This window comes from Manis javanica, chromosome 4, assembly GCF_040802235.1.
Source record: "Manis javanica isolate MJ-LG chromosome 4, MJ_LKY, whole genome shotgun sequence".
Taxonomy (NCBI): Eukaryota; Metazoa; Chordata; class Mammalia; order Pholidota; family Manidae; genus Manis; species Manis javanica.
This window is the reverse complement of record NC_133159.1, coordinates 137,508,253-137,527,319: the sequence shown is the minus strand read 5'-3', so window position 1 is coordinate 137,527,319 and position 19,067 is coordinate 137,508,253. Positions and strand designations below refer to the sequence as shown.

General features: G+C 47.1%; 2 protein-coding genes across 10 annotated transcripts in view; one reads left to right on the top strand and one right to left on the bottom strand.

Moving 5' to 3' along the window:
* The window catches only part of FAM222B (family with sequence similarity 222 member B), a 52,339-nt gene extending 49,002 nt beyond the window's left edge, over positions 1–3,337 (bottom strand). Inside the window, exon 1 of one of the 2 annotated variants that reach the window (XM_017640830.3) lies at positions 3,201–3,337. The gene's annotated coding sequence lies outside the window, so the exon portion shown is untranslated. The remainder of the gene's footprint in view (positions 1–3,200) is intronic. The other variant, XM_017640847.3, reaches the window with a different exon arrangement.
* A 5,318-nt stretch (positions 3,338–8,655) lies between these two features.
* ERAL1 (Era like 12S mitochondrial rRNA chaperone 1) lies at positions 8,656–12,688 on the top strand. 8 transcript variants are annotated; one of them, XM_017640754.3, is made up of 10 exons: positions 8,657–8,972; positions 9,871–9,998; positions 10,105–10,182; positions 10,583–10,629; positions 10,791–10,852; positions 11,020–11,132; positions 11,224–11,472; positions 11,612–11,761; positions 11,874–11,954; positions 12,164–12,688. In XM_017640754.3, exons 1-10 carry the CDS (start codon positions 8,690–8,692, stop codon positions 12,191–12,193), a joined length of 1,221 nt encoding a protein of 406 aa, XP_017496243.1. In that variant the 5' UTR covers positions 8,657–8,689; the 3' UTR covers positions 12,194–12,688. The 8 variants fall into 8 exon arrangements, with proteins under 8 accessions (XP_017496249.1, XP_017496232.1, XP_017496243.1 ...); XM_017640737.3 differs by having other exon boundaries at positions 12,119–12,688; XM_017640729.3 differs by having other exon boundaries at positions 12,071–12,688.
* The last annotated feature ends 6,379 nt before the right edge of the window (positions 12,689–19,067 follow it).

Genomic DNA, 19,067 nt, shown 5'->3' with positions numbered 1-19,067 from the left:
TTGGTATACTTCTGTCTCCTCCACTAGGCTGTGAACTCCCAGAGGATAAGGCTATGTCAGAATCTTCTTTGACCAGAATACATTTGGGCACAAAAAGTGTATACAACAAACACTAGTAACAATCAGCATTTATTTAGCATTTACTAAGTATAAGGTACTATTTTAACACTTTACATGATGCACATTTAACCCTCACAACCACCCCATCTATCCCATTAAGTACAATTATTATCTTTGTTTTATAGAATAGGAAACTGAAGTAAAGACACACAGTAAGCTCCTTCAAAGATACACAAGGTTGCACAAGATTTGAATCCATGTTTGCTGATTATAATTTATATTTGTCATTTTCCATTCAGCAAATTATTTAATGAGTGAATTACTCTAGGCCAACTACTGTGCTAAAATACTGATACCAAACCCTGGTCGAGGGGCTACGCTGAACCATACATCCGTTCTTAAATCTTTTACCCTTTCAAACGTAAGAACCAATCTACAAATTCACTAAGTTAAATCCACTCTCCTCTTTACTTTTCCTTTTTAACCTTTCTATACAATCCTCCTTTTAAGTTGTCAGCACTCTATCAAGAACCAAAACAATGACAAAAAAACTAAACGAAACTAAAAACTCTTTGTGCTATTATTAATTAGCAGCTGTGGAAATACCGCAAAGGAGACTTCAGTTAAGGAATGGGTGGCAAGATCAGAAAGGCTACTAAGAAACAACAATTGTTTGCAAGCAAGTATGTATTCTCAGTAAAAAAGAGAGGGAGGTAAAAACACCATAATTTTGTTTTTAAATAGACTGTTTTAAAAAGGTTTCCCTTAAAATAAAAAAAATAAAAAATAATAAAATAATAAAAAAATAAAAAAAAAGGTTTCCCTGAGGCATGAGATGTTTTAAGTAAAATGATCCATTTTATCAGAATAAAAATAGGATAGTAAACCTTAATCCTTTTATTTTAGCCCGTACTATATCAGGGACTCACAGAAGTCCTTACATGCACACTTCTGACAGACTACTCACGTAACAGGCAATCAAGGCACTGACCACAGCCTTTCTCTCCCCCAGGGGGAAGACTCCTCATTTGCTAACAGTCAACTACTACATAAAAGTAACCACAAATAGGATAAAGAATAGAAGGACAGAAGGACACAGGAAATTCTCATCACCGCTGAACAAACCTCTTATTTTAACGTAACACAAACTGCACTTATGAACTTGTTTAAACTGATGAAAATTTCCAAGAGAGGGAAAACTACATTATCAAAATTAAAAATAAAACAAGACAGCTAGGCCAACTCTAACATTTTATACTTCCACTTTATCTTCCATGTGGTAGTCCAAGAATAAATTTGAAGTTTGTAAATCACCTAAGACAACAGTAACAAATGCCTTCTTTTTAAAACTACCCCCTAACAAAGAATAATTAGTGTTATGGACAGAGAATTTATTGGGAGAGCCAAGGAAGTAGTGCAAAAAGTCAAAAATGATAGATATGTCACTGTGCATTTCCAGGAAAGAAAGGTAAAACACATTTTATCAAATAGAGAAGTTAAAGACAACTAGGGTTTATTTTCCTCATTCCTATAAAATAATTCATTCTCCTTATCTGTGCATCTTCAAGAATCTAGTACAGCCACTCCCTACCTTAGTGCAGATGAAAGACAAATCACTCACTAATTTCCAAAAAGCCTCACCATTTCAACTCTTAATCCTCAGGACCAGCAAAGCTGAAGCATCCAACTTCTTCTGTCCTTTTGAAAGGAGTTTCAATTCACCTCTCTTTCAAAAGCTACGGCTAGAAAGCCAATTCTCCCTCTGGAAGTTTAACTCTGTCCTCTGCTTGGTCTACCCTAAACAACACCCAAAACAACAAAGTCTCAAGAGTGCTCCGTAGACTCTCAGAAAAGAACCAGCCACCTCTTGGGCTCTTGCACAGCTGCTTCTGTCTGTCTCTGAGAGACACTCCATGGGCATGGTAACAAAAAGTGGAGCTGAAAAGCTGCTGTATGCTTATCTGACCTCCAAAATAAGACACAAGGGTTCCTGGGGCAACCAGAAACTCCTTTGCAAAGGGAAAGCTTTTTTACAATTTAAAACTAACAAACTATATTTGCACATCCCTCACTGGACCGCCCTGTCAACTTGTCTCAGACTAGTTTTCTCAACTCATAATAAAGCACGGTAGTACCAACTGTGTTACAAGGGACCGAACCATAGTGAGCTATGTTCAGAAAGCACTTAACAGATTGGCCCTCCATTCTCTATCTCCTTCCTCTTGAGTAAGGATCTACACACCATTTGTAAAAATGCCTAAGAGTATGGTATTTTTCCTACCCCAGTGTGATGGCTAATTAATCACATCACAAACTGATATTTCTGCACATGATCTGCTGTGCCTATGTAGAAAGTACATTTGTGCCTACTGAGGTCTTACAGACAGTATGCTTTGCCCTGACAAAGAAATTAGTCATTCCATTGGTATTGGTGAGGTCTAAAATCCAGCAATACTGTTGATGCTATAGTACTTACAATTCACAATTTTCATAAACAATCTCAATCACATAGATGATACTTGCAACAGCTCACTGAAGCATTACATCTTCCAGAGGTTCAGAAAAGTTAAGTGAGACCTGCCCAAGGTTAATCTATCAGCTTTATCAGTAGCGGAGTGGTTTCAAACCTGTCGAACTCTAAGGCCCTAACTCTTTTTCCTGGACCCCTCCCAGGTTTAAACGGAGGGCTCCCCATCTCCCATCTTCTACCCTGAGCAGCCTATTATTCCGGGTGACCAGCCCTTCCCTGCCTGGTTCAGAGTTGGCTTCTTCAGCTCCGGCAGGGCTTTCATCCTCCACCACCCTCCCCCCACGACCATTCTCAGAAAGAAGCGGAAAGGGAGAGGCGACCGAAAGCTTCTGGGGGAAGGGACGATGACAAACGGGAAAGCACGGGACACCGCTCCTGCCGTGCGCTCCTTCACGCTGCAGCGAGCACCCTTCCCTCCCCCAAGCTGTCCAGCCCTGGGGCGGGCGATCCGGCCACCCGCGTCCCCAAATTCTCCCATCATCACCTCAAATTGTCCCTCCCCCACGCCCCTTCGCCTCCGACAGGCAGAGCCCACACCAAGTCGAGGTATCCTTCCACCAAGCCAACCCTCTTTTCTCCCGCCACCCAACCCCCTTCCACCTCCACTCACTGTCGGTGACTGGGCCCGGCCCTCATGGCTGCTCCGTTGCCGCCCGCCGCCGCCACCTTTGCTCCCTACCCCAGGACCCCTCAGTCGCTACCGCCGCCGTGGGGACTCGCTGAGAGCCGCTCCTGCGCCTGCGCAGTCTGGAGTGCCGGGGCCCTCTAGGGTAGCCCGCGCCTGCGCAGCCCGCGCCGGAGCGTCTTCCTCAGTGCCTGATGCCCCGACCCTCTCGATCCCAGGCGGATAAGGCCGCTGGCCTCCAGGGCTTGGTAGGTTTAGACGCTCTGGCGGTTGCTCCTAGGTCTGACGCCACTGAGTTACCTTGCCTAGGTTTACTGAATGCTTGGATCTCGGTGCCTGTAAGAAGCCATAGACTTAAGGGCACTTCCAGGATCCAGTATGCCACTTGCACTTAAAGGCCTGAATTCAGGTGCTCTGAGGTGACCACCGATAATAAATGTGAATTTCTTTCAAGACGACGATCACATCTAGAATGCATTGGGCAATTGTGTTAGAGCAACTTTGACATCCCACAATACACTACTGATCAGGAGGTACTCAGAATCCCTGAGGACCTTGTCAAGGAGGTGACTGCAACTGGAATGCACTGGGACATTGCAAAGTTGAGTCCCTTCATCAAGCCCATACATTTATTGGATGAAAATGTTCTAAGCATCTCGTGCCATATAGGGACCTGCAGGCTAATGGTCCCCTATTTTCCATTGCTCACTATGCAGCCTAGCCTTTTTGCAAACTAGTAAATGAAAACCAAATCTTTAGCCCAAGGGGACCCAACTATCAGCTCCTAAACTACTGTGGTACCTTGGCATAGCCCAACAAGAGACTAGGCTCAATTGAAACCTGGGAATTCACAGGCTTGAAAGCTGCTGACAATACACTGAGGTCAAAGGGAAGAGGAAGTACAGAACTAAATTCTATCCCTATCACCATGACTTTTCCATCCCCAGAGATAGGGGCCAAGATATAATATAATGGCGGGTGGGGGTGGAGGAGAGCAAATACATTCTTTCTGTGAAGGGTGTTACATTTTCTGTACTTCTAAGGAAAGCAAAATTGACTATTGATCCCAAGATCTGGTGTGAATATTTGAACTCTTAATCTGAGATTAAGGAAATTTTTCCTCATTTTGGAAAGAAGCAAGAATAAGCCCTAGGGTAAAGGTTGAAAATGCTGAAAATGGAGCATCACGGAGATGCTGGAGGCAATAGAGCCTGTTTGTCATCAATATTACTAATTACAAATTACTAATTTAAAATGCATATAATGGAATTCTCAGGTCACTAAGAATCTAAGAGTTACTCCTTGTAGCACCTAGGACCCTGAGGATGTTTTTCTCATCAGATGCTTGTGACTTTTATGTACATAGGTATATGGGCTGTGGAAAAACAGTATATAAAGTGGCATAATCCAGTCCTTAAAAAAGCAAATCTACACAAAGGTGCAATCCTCATGTATGAACGGCCTATGACCTAGGCATATGTACAGCAAAATACAACTGCTGACAGAGCTGGGTGGTAGGCAGTAGTGAACATCTTGTGGTTAGCTGGCTTTGAAGAGTTGTCCTTATTGGCAAAAGCATTCCCCTTTGGAATGATAGCACATTTGGCACCACAGGGGAACTGCAGTGCCAGAAAGAAGGAAGAATTAACATCAACACTATGTTCCGATGAATGGATAACTGAAAAGAAGGCCTAGCTGACCCTGAAGCTTCTGGAAACTGTGCCTTCCACCAGACTTCTAGCTTTACCACCACATGCCCCCCCAGAAAGGCCTGCTGGAGTCTGTATGATGACAGCTTATCTTCTTACATTTGAACGATAAGGGTATCCTGAACTATTTCCCTACTCAAATTTCTTACCAAGGGCAGAATAGTGAAATAATTTTTTTCCTGCCATTCATTCACTGTAGCTAATGATAATCATTCAGAAAACCACCCTATTTTCAGACCATGTGATTTAGATGAGGTTCATTCCCTGCACAGAGCACATGGTCCAGACCCAAGTCAATCAGCTCATAACATACCCTAAACTACAGTGATTGCACATTAACCCAATCAGAGGCAAAAACACACAAGGATAATTTTCCTTCTGGTGAAGTCTGTTGCTCTTTCCCCCTAAAACTAGATGTGAGAAGATATATTTGGAGCTGCTACAGCCATGTTGACACCAGCAAAGCAGAGCCAATCCTGAGAAAGATGTAATTTATTCACTCTATGAAAAAACATTTTGAGTACCCACTATGTGCCAGATACTATTCTAAGTGCAAGAGATACAGTATTGAACAACAGATAAAGTCCTTGTCCTCATAGAATTTACAGTATAGTGGGAATATACAATAGCAACAAACACTTGCATAACATTTATGATGTGCCAAGCACTGTTCTAAGCACTTTACACATATCAGTCCTATGAAGGTGCTATCATTATTCCTAGTTTATAGATGAATAAACTGAAATAGAGATTACTTGCCCTGCATAAACAATGGAGCTGAGACTCAAACCCAGAATGTCTGGCTTAGTAATCTGTGTGACCAATTACTATATTATAAACTGCTTTGCCACAGGAGGGAAAAATGAGTCCTAAGAGAGAATTTAACAAGTCATGGAAGGAACTGCCTGTGGGAAGATCTGTAAATGAGAAATAATACCAAGCAACTGGGGGACTAAGAAAAAAATTAAATTGAGCTGAAAAAGAGGAGAGACAAGAGAAGAGACTGGCAAAACAAGCTGAAGCCACATTAGTTTGTACTTTATTCTGAGGGCAGTGAAGAATGACTTGGTCTTATTGGGGCCATGGGGAGGTTGTTAAGAACTTGAAGACCCCTGAGGACCCTCTTATAGTATTTCAGGCACTGCAAAAGAAATCATTGCAGGTAGTGATAAGTGCTGTGAGGAAAAGGCACTCTGAGGAAATGACATTTAAGCTGAGACTTTAATGGGGAGCAAAAGCCAAATATAGGATACAGGAAGCAGGAGTAGCAGACGTAAATGAGCTTGGTACATTCAACAGATGGAAAGAAAGCTAGTGTACCTGAAGCCTGGAGTAGAAGTAAGCACGACTCAATGCATGTAAGAACTTCAGATTAATGTAGTTATAACAGGAGGCCCTTAGAGGGTTTTAAGAACCATCTCCTTCAATTTATACCCGCTTAAATCTCTGGAATCCATCTGCTTCTCTCCACCACCCTCATCTGCACTATTTTAGTGAGAATGATAAAGTGATAACTAGTTGGAAAAGGACTTGGTGTCAAAAAATTTTTATTTTTTGCTTTTCACAAGGAGATTAAGCATTTCTTTGTATTCCAATCCTTTTTTATTGAAGTATAGTTGATATACAATCTTATATTGGTTTCAAGTATACAACACAGTGATTCAACTGTTACACACATTATTAAATCCTGAGATTAAGCATTTTTTAAAGAAATGCTGACAGAGGGTATATAGTACAGAAATTGTCTATATAGAAAATAAAGAATAAGTCATGGAACAAGGTTCCCAAAGGGGTAGGAACATGACTGAAATAGGAATGTGCACTGAGAACCTATATTGTTCTAAATCCTAGATTCAAGCGAACATATTAGGCAAATATGTTTATCATCACCTTTATTTCACAGATGAAGAAACTGACACTTGGAGAGTTTGAATAACTTGTCCAAATGCATACAGCTAAGTGACAAACTGAGATATGAACTCGGGCAGTCTGTTTCATTTCATAAGCCTCTCCTAATCTCATAAAATACAAAATTCCCCATAGTATTCTTAGAGGTGAAAAATCTCTGGGAAAGAAGAGAAATAAGGCACTTTGGCACAAGGGACTTTGAGTCATTTCTGCTAAGTTTTGTACCATCCCTGTGATCCTTCCACAGTATTTTCTGTTGGCAGTACTGCAGTAATTCAGTATGTGTTCCTTGGGTGATATGTATTTATGCAATTAAGCTCCTCAACCACTGTTTAACCTGAAATTTCCCTTCACCTTCATTGCAGTTGAAATAGTATTTCACCTAACTGTCTATACGAAAATTCTTATTTTTTTGATGGCTAGCTATCCTGTATTTAGTGGCATCCTGTTCTTTGGGCACCCATATGTTCAAAGAACATCCAGAATGTTACATTCCAAAAAGGAGGTCTCTTTTACTAACAAGAGCAGGCAGCCTGAAAGCTGGAGCCTGGCACCATTCACAAACCATCAGGGCATTTTGTCTACCCAGGCTCCATCAATCCTATCTCACTTAGAGCTTCTCGGGACACTCAGCCTCCGTTCCTACAACAGCGGCCTGCCAGTCAGTTGATTCTTACCATCCTCCAGCAATTCTCCCCCCTGCCCAATATCATGAATTTTTTCCTTTCTATTGGGTCACTGCCATGAGCAAACAAAAAAAAAAGTCTTCCATATAGGGGTGCGTGTGTGTACTGGCTATATTCTCAATTCCTCTCCTCTCATTCTCTTCTAAACCCACTCCCACTCCATTTAGGCTTTAATATGGTCCACTCTACTGAAACTGTTCCTGTCAAGTCACTAACTTAATGTCTCTTTCCTTTCCCCCATTCCACATACCAACACACACACCCCAGAATACAAATCCCATGATGGAGATTTTTGTCCATTTTGTTCACTGATATATCCCCAGAACCTAGACAGGGCCTATATATAGAATATGCTTAATAAATCCCCATTCCCTCCAATCGCCACAACAGTCTCTCAATTTCAATAGCTTGATTAAGAGGCTTCAAAGTATGAAGAGGATTTAAGACTACAAGTTGGCCGAGTTCCTAAGGCCGTTAAGGCAGTCGGGGAGATTCTAGGTTAGTACGTAGCTTCTCCCATTGCAGACCCTCTGGTTTTTCTCCAGACAGCAATGGCCTCAGAAAGGGGACAGTAGGCCAGGTTCACAAGAGGGAAATCCGGGTCGGCTGCTCACGGAGAGAACACCGACCCAAGGACCACTCCTTACAGGAGCTCGCATATAAAGGTTGACTGCGGGAGGCCACTGCCGACCTCTAGATCAAGTCAGAGGGTGACTGGGGGAGGATCCTGCACGCCTGAGGCTGGAGAGGACTAAAAAGACCCTTACGGTCGGGGACCGGCGGAACATGCCAGCTCCCTCGCCCACGACTATTCATTCCTCCTTTACAGCGCTAGTTTCTTAAGCTGGGTGAAGTCAGGCTCTAATAGGACGATTTCTGCCGCTTGGCCTCGTGGGAAATGTAGTCTTTCAGAAAGGCCTTTTACAAAACTCTGGCAGAAGAAACACGGTGAGGTGGGGGGGGGGTCCAAAACGATCGTCATGCTCATACAAACCGCGCGTTTTCCCCTTAGCCCGGGTCAGTCTCCAGAGCGGATTCTTCCCCGCCCGCAGCCGCGCATGGGGATCAGCCTCTGGGCCGCTCTAGCTCTCTCCGGCTCGCTCGCTCTTCCGTCGCGCCGTCCAATCGCAGGTGCGTTCCTGGCCAGTTTCCGGTGTGCCTTGCGGCTGCAATGGCTGCCCGTGGCCGGCGTGGTGCTGTGCTTCTTGGAGAGGTGTTAAGGGTCTGGCAGCGGGGCCCTGACGTCGGGAGTCAGTGGGTGACCCGGCTCCCCTTGCTCTTGGGCTGTCAGCAGAGGTGCATGCCCTGTGTCCTGGGCGCCTCTTTCTCTGGTTCCCGCCTAGCCTCGGCCTCAAACCGTTACGGCCAGACCTCAGCCCTGGACTGCATCCTCGGACTCACCCAGCCCGACAGTTCATTGACTTCTCGAGTCCCCGCCGTGTCTGTGCGCAGAGGTAAAGGGCCCAGCTTAGCTTGTCCGGGATTGTCACGGTTTTAGCACTGAGAACCCCGTGTTGGGGTGATCCCTCAGCCTCTGGGGGTATCATTTCTGACCCTATATTGTAGAAAACGATCTTGAGGCCCCCGAGAAAGACGCGAGCAGCGAAGGAACTCACAGAAGAGGATACCAGGTTCTAAGGGTTTTCGAGCCAGAGGGAACCGATCTGGTCACAACTAGAGGTGCTCACAAAGAGCACAAGATTGAAGGGCCATAGGCAAGGGGATTTGTGGCTCACTGCCCCCACGTAGGAAGCAACCATGATCCAGTAAGTGCTCCATCTACCTGTCAAGACACCGAGTTACACCTGGAAATAGCATCTTCCCTTCTTCAAGTAGCATAGACTAAACTGTGGTAGGGAGGCTGGACGCACAATCTGGTCATTGCAATGCAGTGTCAACAGGAACTAATATAGAAAGCCTGACAAAGTTTGCACAACCTTCATAACACCCTTGGGAGAGTGAAATAGAGCTGGAGGGATTTCTGGCTTTATCTGGTTTAGTTGTAATTTCACACATGTACATATATTTACCAGGCACAGCAACACAGTCCAGTTCCACACAGTAACTGAGTATCAAGTGTCAGGTCTTGTTCTGAGTGTTTTACGCAATTGCCAATTGATAAAAGAAAGTTATGATATTAAGTAGGTACTGTTAATATCACCTCTAAACTAAGGGACTCATAGAAGTTAAAGAATTTGATAGTGTTATAAACAATTAATGGACAAACAGTCTAAAAGCCAGGTCTCAGCTTCAACCTGGTGACTTATCTTGTATCCCTACTCCCTTTGTGGGTAGCACTGAGGACCTGACAGGAGATACAGATTGCACTACCTCTCCCATGCCCACCCACAGATGAACAGGATCTCCTCTTGGTCCATCGCCCCGACATGCCTGAGAACCCCCGGGTCCTGCGAGTGGTCCTCCTGGGTGCCCCGAATGCAGGGAAGTCAACACTCTCCAACCAGCTGCTTGGCCGAAAAGTATACTATGTCTTCCACCCCCACCCCGTCTCTCACTTATAACTGTCTTCATGCGTTGTCCTAGAAGGATCTGGGACCTCACTTGGGACTTCTTTGTTCCTGGTAGGTGTTCCCTGTCTCCAAGAAGGTGCACACCACTCGTTGCCGAGCTCTGGGAGTCATCACAGAGAAAGAGGCCCAAGTGGTGGGTACCTGCAATGGAAGTCCTGCAAACAGGACAGAGGGTGAAGCTAAGAGGGTCTCCTTTACTGTTAGACCTGAAGAAAATGTTTAGACTCATTTCTCTGAGGAAAGGGGGTCTCCTCTTCTTTAGGCTTGATGCAGTTCTCTTTTTGCCTTCCCCCTCTGGCATCTAGTCAGAAAGGTCCCATTCCCTCTATCTCATCCTAATTTTCCATATCACTGTCATCATCCCGTCATCATCTTCTTGGATTCCATCTAGAATTAAAACTGCAGGGTAAAAATTTAAACTCAGCTTGACCAAGAAAGGGGGCAGGAGGCAGACTCCTGACATCAAAAATGGCCTTTCTGTCCCCAAGCATAATCTTTCCATCTGGTGGGGGGTGGGTCTTTCTTGGATTTAGGTCCTACTAGACACACCTGGCCTCATCAGCCCTGCTAAACAGAAAAGGTAACATCTGTGGAAACTAGTGTATAAAGGAAAGGTGTTGAAGAGGGGGGAAGGGCAGTTCCATCAAGGGGCTGTCAAGCACCCCCTCACCACAGCCCATCCTTCATCAGGAGTGCATTGGTCATAAGACCTTTCCTGACCTATGTCTGTCTGTCCTGCAGGCACAATCTAGAGCGCTCCTTGTTGGAAGATCCATGGAAGAGCATGGAATCTGCTGATCTGGGTTAGGCTCAGGATGGGAATATGAAACCCAATTTTCATGGTCATGGTCTCTCATTCTTGGTAGTTTGAGGGGTGGGGGTTAGCCAGAGCCCATACCATGGGTGTTTTGGGGGGATGGGGAAAGAGTGGTCATATCCTTGTCCTTTTTCCCACCCTGCCAATTTCCAGTTGTGGTTCTTGTGGATGTCTCAGACAAGTGGACTCGGAACCAGCTCAGCCCTCAGGTGCTCCAGTGCTTGACCCAGTTCTCTCAAGTCCCCAGCATCCTTGTCATGAACAAGGTGAGCACCACCTACCTGAGGATGGGATCTGCTTTCCTCCACAGTGCCCATCTCACTGATCACATACCCTCTGCCAATCCCCCATGCCCAGGTCGATTGCTTGAAGCAGAAGTCAGTTCTCCTGGAGCTCACAGCAGCTCTCACTGAAGGTGTGGTCAATGGCAAGAAGCTCAAGATGATGCAGGCCTTTCACTCACAGCTAAACACTCATTGCCCTAGCCCACCAGCTAAGGGCCATAACACGCAGTCTGCGGGAAGCCCTCAGAGGATTGGCTGGCCCCATTTCCAGGAGATTTTCATGTTGTCATCCCTCAGCCAAGAGGATGTGAAAACACTAAAGGTCAGTTAGCCTTGGCCATAGCCTGGCCCTTGGCTTCTACCATTTGAAGACAAGCCTCAGAGTACCTTCTGCAAGTGAGAGTAAGTAGGAAAGTCCTGGTTGCAACTGAGATACCCACCCACTCCCTCTGTGCCCTCAGCAATACCTCCTGACACAGGCCCGGCCAGGGCCCTGGGAGTTCCATAGTGGAGTCCTCACTAGCCAGATGCCTGAGGAGATCTGCACCAACATCATCCGAGAGAAGCTCCTAGAGCACCTGCCTCAGGAGATACCCTACAGTGTGCAACAGGTACAGGCACAGAAAAACGACCTGGAGGCCCCCTACCAGCCACACACCCAGCTGGGTTCCAGAGATTTAGGGGTAAGACCTGCCTGGCTAATCATGTTATATACCTGTGCAGAAGACGGTGATGTGGGAGGAAGGGCCAAGTGGGGAGCTGATGATTGTACAGAATCTTCTGGTGCCCAAAGAATCCCATGTGGTAAGCAGAGCTAGGCTTGGGGGAGGGATCAAAGCTCTCTTAGGCAGGGGTTCTTCCTCCACTGCTTGGGATCCCTGAGAACAGACTCATGTCCCTCACTTTTACCCTCCCCTCAGAAAATCCTGATTGGTCCAGAGGGGCACCTGATCTCCTGTATCGCACAGGAGGTGAGCAGGGACCTCATGGACATCTTCCTCTGTGATGTTCAGCTCCGCCTCTCTGTGAAGCTCCTCCGGTGATCACCTCCTCCTGCCTTTTCCAAGGCATTCTGTCCCAAGCTGCTGGCAGAAACTACTGACCAGAACTGCTCCTACCCTGGGCCTAAAGGGACTGGTAAGGGGCATGGACACTTACTGACTGCCGGCTGGCATGGCCTGGCTGAGTCTGCACAGCCCTGCACAGCCATGTCTCCTGTGGGAGGAAGGAACCTACCTTGGTTCCCAGGTAGTTCCTCCGCCTGAGGCCCCAGCTACTTAGGTCTTAGAAATTGGCTCTTTGGTGGGGGTAGTGCTACCCTCTTCCTGCTGGCATTAGGCCCAGAGTTTCTCCCTAAGTTACTAGTTATTAACAGAAAGGAGATCTTTTTCCTCTCCTTTCAGCTTCCCACCCTGAAGCTGTATAAATACCCATGTGTCCTGAGTGAGATAGTGTCTCCTACCTACTTCCCAAGGCTTTGATCCCTCCTACTCCATGCCTTTCCCCAGTCTTGGATGTTAATAAAGTTAAAAAACAAGTGTTGTGGTTCTCATCTTTATTTCTTTAGAATAGGAAAGAAAAAGCCCTTCCCTCACCCCGAACCTACTGTCTGAGCTGGAATCTCCCTCCCTTCCAATAGTCTGCTCCAGGGTCCTGGGCTCTCTTCTTGGCACATTTTCTGGGTGCAGCAAGAGAACCATTACCATTACTAAACTCAGTAATGGTAACGGTTTCCTCGCCATTCCCAAGTGCCCTGGTGGTCAACAGGCTGTGATAGGCTGAGAGGTGAGCTGGTGGTTTTGCTGCATGCCCGCTTTTCTCATCAGGCTCCAGAGCTGGAGGTACCCGGACTAGTACATCATCTATACTGTAGTGTCTTATTGCAAACTTACAGTATATGATGATATCCCAGCCAGGGCCCTGCTGGGGACACTGGGAGCACGGCTTGGAAAGCACTGTGGCAGGGAGAGCCATGGGCTGGGGACAGGGTAGCGGGGAGGGCAGGATACGGAGAGTTCCCCCATCCCTCCTCCATAGCTCTGGGCCAGCATCTCCTTCATTCTGTGGTCAAAGGCAACCCAAGTAGTTAGGGGAAGGGGACTGGCCTAAAGAACCCTGAAGAACAGGGTATATTGAGATATCCTTAGGGACCCAGTGCCAGAGTTAAATAAGACAGATTATATAATGAAGTAGAAGGTTCCCACTGGTCAGACCAACAAGCAGACCCAGAGAAGGGTACTTACCTGGAGCTGGAACTGCAGACTGGGAAGGCCTTTGGATGTAGGGAGGCCCTGTCCCTGCCTTTCCACTCAAGCTGCTGACCTTTTAATCCACCAGCCCCTCCCCTGGGTGGAGCACTTGGGTTCTAGAAGGCCCTACCTTTTAACCCTTTCCCTGCTGTTCAGTGGCCCCTGTCCCTATTAGGCCCTTTCTCACATACTTTTTGATGGAGTTTGTTAAGTTTGGGACCCACTTTTCACTCCCATGCCCACAAAACTGGTCATCTGCTGGGCCTGAGAAGAGAAAGAAAAGCCTCACCCATCCTCCTGGGCTTAATTGCTGTCTGAGCTTTTTGGTGGTACGAATGTTAGTTGAAATCTCTTTAAGGCAGGGAGGGCTCTGATAGCTGCATCTCTGAGGATTCTTGGGGCAAGCTCTGGCCTTAATTTCAAGCCCCAGACCCTAGCCTATGTTTATGCTGAGCCCAAGGAGGCTAGATCTAGGCAGGCAGACCTCTCACCTACCTCTGCTGTGTTAAATTCTCCAGGGTGGGAGTCTTCTGCTGAGAGATTTGAGGGCAGCTGAATCCCAAGCTCCTGTGGAGCCAGCCTAAGAATGTGTGAGGGCCTGTTTTTCAGAGCTCAGCACTTAACAGTGAGAGTCTGACAGTATTTGGTTCTCTGCCTCTGGGGAAGGCAAGACTCCTGGGGTAAGAGACGACTCAAAGCAGGGCCTCTATTATTTAGACCCCCAATCATCTGGAGACACATCTGCATCTCTGCTTCCTTCCCTTCATCTATCCTAGACGATCCAGTCTGTGTTCTGGGAGTCAGTTACACCCCTCCTTTGCAGGGACAAATGAGGCCAGGAGGAGGAATGGGAGGAGAGACTCAACCTTCCTTTGGTTCCTTGGAGGTGTTCCATTTCCTGCTGCCACAGAGCCTTGGCACATGCTCTTCCCTTTGCTTGGCATGTTCTTACCTGGTTAATTCCTCTTCCTCTTCAGATCTCTAAAGGTCACCTCTGCAGGGAAATCATCGCTGACTAATTATATCTCCATTACAGACTTATTTATTTGTATGATTATTCACATTAAATAATCAGGGCCTAGTTTATTTGCTGATATATTTCTACAACAGCATAGTGACTGAAAAAATGTTCACATCAAATATCTGACATGGAGCTGAGCCCAGTGGAATGTGGTGAAGGAGAGACTTCGGCCTGGGGAGGCAGACAAAGCTGTAGCTCTCAGGCAACAATTTTCTCTCAGACCCTCCCCATTCTCCTTATAAATAGCAATAATAATAGGCCCCATTTGGGAGTTGTGAGAGCTAGGTGATTGGCTGCTGGGAAAGCACCTAGCACAGTGCCAGTGCTGTTCCACAGAGGGGGTCCAAACAATTCACTCCCACCTCACCCCATCCTCGCAGAGGCTAACTGAAGGCCACACGCAATGAATAATAACAGAGATTGTTGAACATCTGAAGGCTCATGGAATATTCTTGAAAGCAGCTCAAGGATATCGAGAAGCCCAGATTTAGAGGTAACAGGCCTTAAGTGACAGTCCCAACTCTCCTGAATCCTCTGTGACTTTAGACCAAGTGCTCTCAGCTTCAGTTTCCTCAAATGTAAAATGGGAGTTTTCCATGCCTATTTCATATGGTACAAGGATTATATGAACACCCATCTCCAGCTCCAATTCCAAGATCAGACGGAGCCCATAAAGGACTGATGTCAGTTTCCTTCCCCCCTCTGCTCCACCTCACTAACTGTGACTCCGGGCCAAGTGCCACTTCTCTGAGCTTTGGTGGTAACACACACCTCATTCAGTGGTAAGAATTAAGAGAAATATGGGTAAGCAAGCTTTATAGACCCAGGTGCTCTGAGTAAGGAATTATCATCACGTCTGTCCTTGCCTCCCTGCTAACCCCTTTTCCTGTCCTGTGAGCTCCTCCTGCTCCACCTCTACTTGGAGATGCTACAGACAGTTGGACTCCTTCGCCAGACTAAACGCTTCATGCACCAGTGCCATACCACTCACTGCCTAGACTTCTACTTAGTACCTGGGTGCCAAGACCAGAGGGGAGCATGGGCAGGACTCAGGGGTCCTGGAGGTAGGGAGAAAGGTATCTCAGCCAACCAGAGAGCCTGTGGCTGTAGCCCCTGGCTGGGGTGGAGGGTGCTATGATCAGGGTGTGGGCTGGAGGAGAGTCTGAGCCTGGGTGGGGTAGTCTCTGTCGGGACTCTGATAAGCAGACTTGGGACTATCAGGGTGGGGGCCCTTCTGCTTATCAGGAGCCTGCAGGGGCCACAGTAAGACCTGAAGACACTTCCCACCCAGAGCTATCTCCTGGATGGTTGCTTTCCCATTCCTTTGTCTCTGTAGAGCCCCAGAGGAGTTAGGGTGAGGGTACTGCTCCCTTTATGCAGGTCACATGGAGATTTTGCCTCTTGCCTGGCCAGCATTGGGTGGGAGACACAATCAGTCCTTGGGCCCAACTTTGCTTTCTAACAACTTTTACTTTAGACCAGGAGCTCCATGGCTCTCCTGAGGCCAATGGGGGGCTAGTCTCGAGCTTTATCCCCCTAATGTCTAATTCCAGTCCCTGCTGCTGCAGTCCTTTAAGCCCTTAACTCTTATTGAGACCTTTTTAGAATGAAGTCCTTAAGCCTTATGGTAAATGATGAAATTAAAAATGGTCAGATCTGCAAAAATCCTTCAAAATCCCTCATTTATATAGGAGTTGAAATCTTTCATTTATACAGGAGAGAAAACTGAGGCCCAAAGAAGGGGAGAGAATCATCTAAGGCCTCAGGGTTCCATCCATCTCTTTGTATTGGGGAACCCATGACCCTAAGAGGAACAGGAGGACAGCAGAAGATGCCCACAGATACACAGGCACACATAACATGCAGAACATGCACTACACAGTGCACATGTGTTATGCCCACAGACACACAAGATATACACAGTAAACACATGTAAAAAAAAAGATCCAGCTAGTAAAATTACTCTCTATTTCCTTTTGGTTGCTTTACTAAGCTTCATGATATTGGCAGTTTTGCACAAAGATAAAAGAAGCCCAAATAACATGGCCATTCAATCTTTCACTCACAGCACAGTCAGCAGCAAAACTCATCTTGGAACCAAAGACTTTGAGAAGTTCTGGGAGGTCCTTGCTCTTCTGTTTTGCTTTAGATACAGGGGACCCAAAGCAAGGACATGATGTCGTTCCAGCTGCTTAACAGGTGTGAAAAATAAAAGCTGGAAAACTGTTCTAATCCTTCCTATCCACGTGCTAGATTGGGGCTTGAGATGTAGGCTGTTTGTCAGAGAGGACAGCCGGCAATTGCTTTTTATCCCAGCTTGGTTTCATCTTGACTGGCATGGGAAGCCTCCCCTAACCCTCCCTGACACTTGCCTCCAGTGACCAAGCTTTGAACCTGCTGTTTCCTCAACACATTGTGGGAATTTAATCTGATCTCTTGTTTGTTGCCAACTATGTGAGCAGGCACCTTGTCTGATTCTTCTCTGTGGCCCCAGCATTCTTTTTGGGCCTTCTCCTGGGTAGTGCTCAGAGAATGCCTTGCACCGCATAGATGCTGACCCTGTTGACAGTGCCCAACACTTGCTTAAGTACCAGACATGCTCCCTGACACTCTCTATGCCTTTTGGCCAAGTACATACTGAGCAATGAACCCAGATACAATGATGTCCTAGCAACAGTTTCCCTGGGGGCTTTGCCAATGTCTATCAGTCTCCAAAAGATGACTGCATGGCAATTTTTAAACAGAGAGACTGAGGCTCTGGGAGGAAAGGGATAGCCCTGAGTGACACAGTAAATCAGGAAAAGAGGCAGGACTACAACTCTGTTCTCCAGACTCCAGACCCCAGGCTCTGTGCATGAACCTGCTACAGATGAGTTTGATTTTGTGTGTTATCTCCATGTGCTTTTTTTTTTAGTTTCAGAGACAATGGAATTAGATCTGTTTTGCCACTTATCAGTAATGTGATTCTGAGCATATTGCTTATTTCATCTCTCTGAGCCACAGTCCTCTGTCTCTAAAATAGGGATAACAAAATACCTAGCTCACAAGATCCTTGGGAAAACTCAGTGCCAGAAGGTGTGGGAAGCCCTTGCATGATGCAGGGATTCCCTCCTTGCTTCCACATCCTCAGATTCTCTCACGTGTCCAACCCCTTTTCAAGCCTCTTCCTTGTGCCGCTCTTGGCCTGCTCCAACCCTGCAACAATCCTCTCCCATTTCTCTGGCCTGCACCTTGTAAGCCAGGCCCCCTCATGAAGCTCACATGCTCTGGAATCACAGGCCATCCCTGGCTTGAAGCAGAACCTCAGGCTGCATGGTTCTAGGGTTGTGCCTTAGAGTTGTTGCTTTTCTCCCTGACGGCCTGCCCAGGACAGACTCCGAGCCAGAAGGAAGAAGCACGGCTCTGGGTTTGTCAGAGCCTGGACTCCACCAGTACCTGTGGAGTGGGCCTGGGCCCTTGCCCTTGCCCTGAGAGCCTTGGTTTCCTTACCAGTAAAATGGGTTTGAAATATTTTCTTCTCCATGATTGTTGTGCAGATGAAATGAGATAGTAGAGGTGAAAGTTCTAACCTAAAGCCAGGCTCAGTATAACAGGAGCTCAACAAATACCAGGCTTCTCCCCTTCTGCCTTTGCAATGGGCTTCCCTACTCGTCTTCCCCAGAGGGTCCTGTACCATGGCATATGCGCTCACTCAGACACGGGTACAGATGCACCCCTCGAACACCACCCAGGAACACAGTGAATCAGAAAAAGAAACTTTCCGATCAGTACATCCCTAAGTCTGTTTATCAGCTCCCAGTTCCTGTTCTCTGGGTCAGTGGGAGCCCCCATGTCCAGATTGGGGCCATGACTCTCCAGTCTCCTGGCACAGTCCTGAGGTAGCTGTTGTGTGGGAAAGGATCCCCAGAGAGCCTGGGTGCCCCTCCCTCCTCAAATGCTTCCCGCCATCAGCCAGGCCTTCAGCCTCCTTCCCTCCCTGCCAGGACAACCTGTCTGCTTCACAGCTGCTGTGGAAGAGATAGGCAGCCTGGATTATCAGGCCAGACAAGCCTCCTCATGACAGTTCTCCGCCCCACTCTGCTCCTCCAGGCAGAGGTTCCAGGGCTCTTAACCCACTCTGTGCTGGGCCTTCAGGCCCAGGGACTTGAAATAGCAGGGAAGGGGGTAGGCCCTGCACCCCCCCATCATACCTAGTTCCCAAGGCTGGAGCCATGAGCCCAAGGAAGTGAACAGCATCACGTGGGCCCTCTCCTGCCCCATCCTGGGTCCATAATAGCCCAGGGTGACGAGGGACAGTGTGCGAAGGCCTCTAAGGACTTACACAAAAGGCCCTATCTTTTCTATCCCCTCTTCGTGAGGGGGCACCAGGACAGAGGCCTGGTCTTCCCCGCTCTCACGTTCACTGGCTCCAGTGCATGTGCTGATGCATCAGCCCTTGCCCTCTGCCTCCAGATCATTGGCCCTTTTCCTAGCCAGCATCCTTCAAGCCTCTTTTAGCAAAACCTCTGCCTGCTTTCTTGATCACTACCTTTCTCAGGCTCCTCTGGCTATCTGCTCTGCCTAGCCACGGTCCCTGACACTACGGTTAACCAGAACCATCTCCTAGCTGGGCCCACCACAGCCACCCAGGCCTCTTTCCTGAAGGAC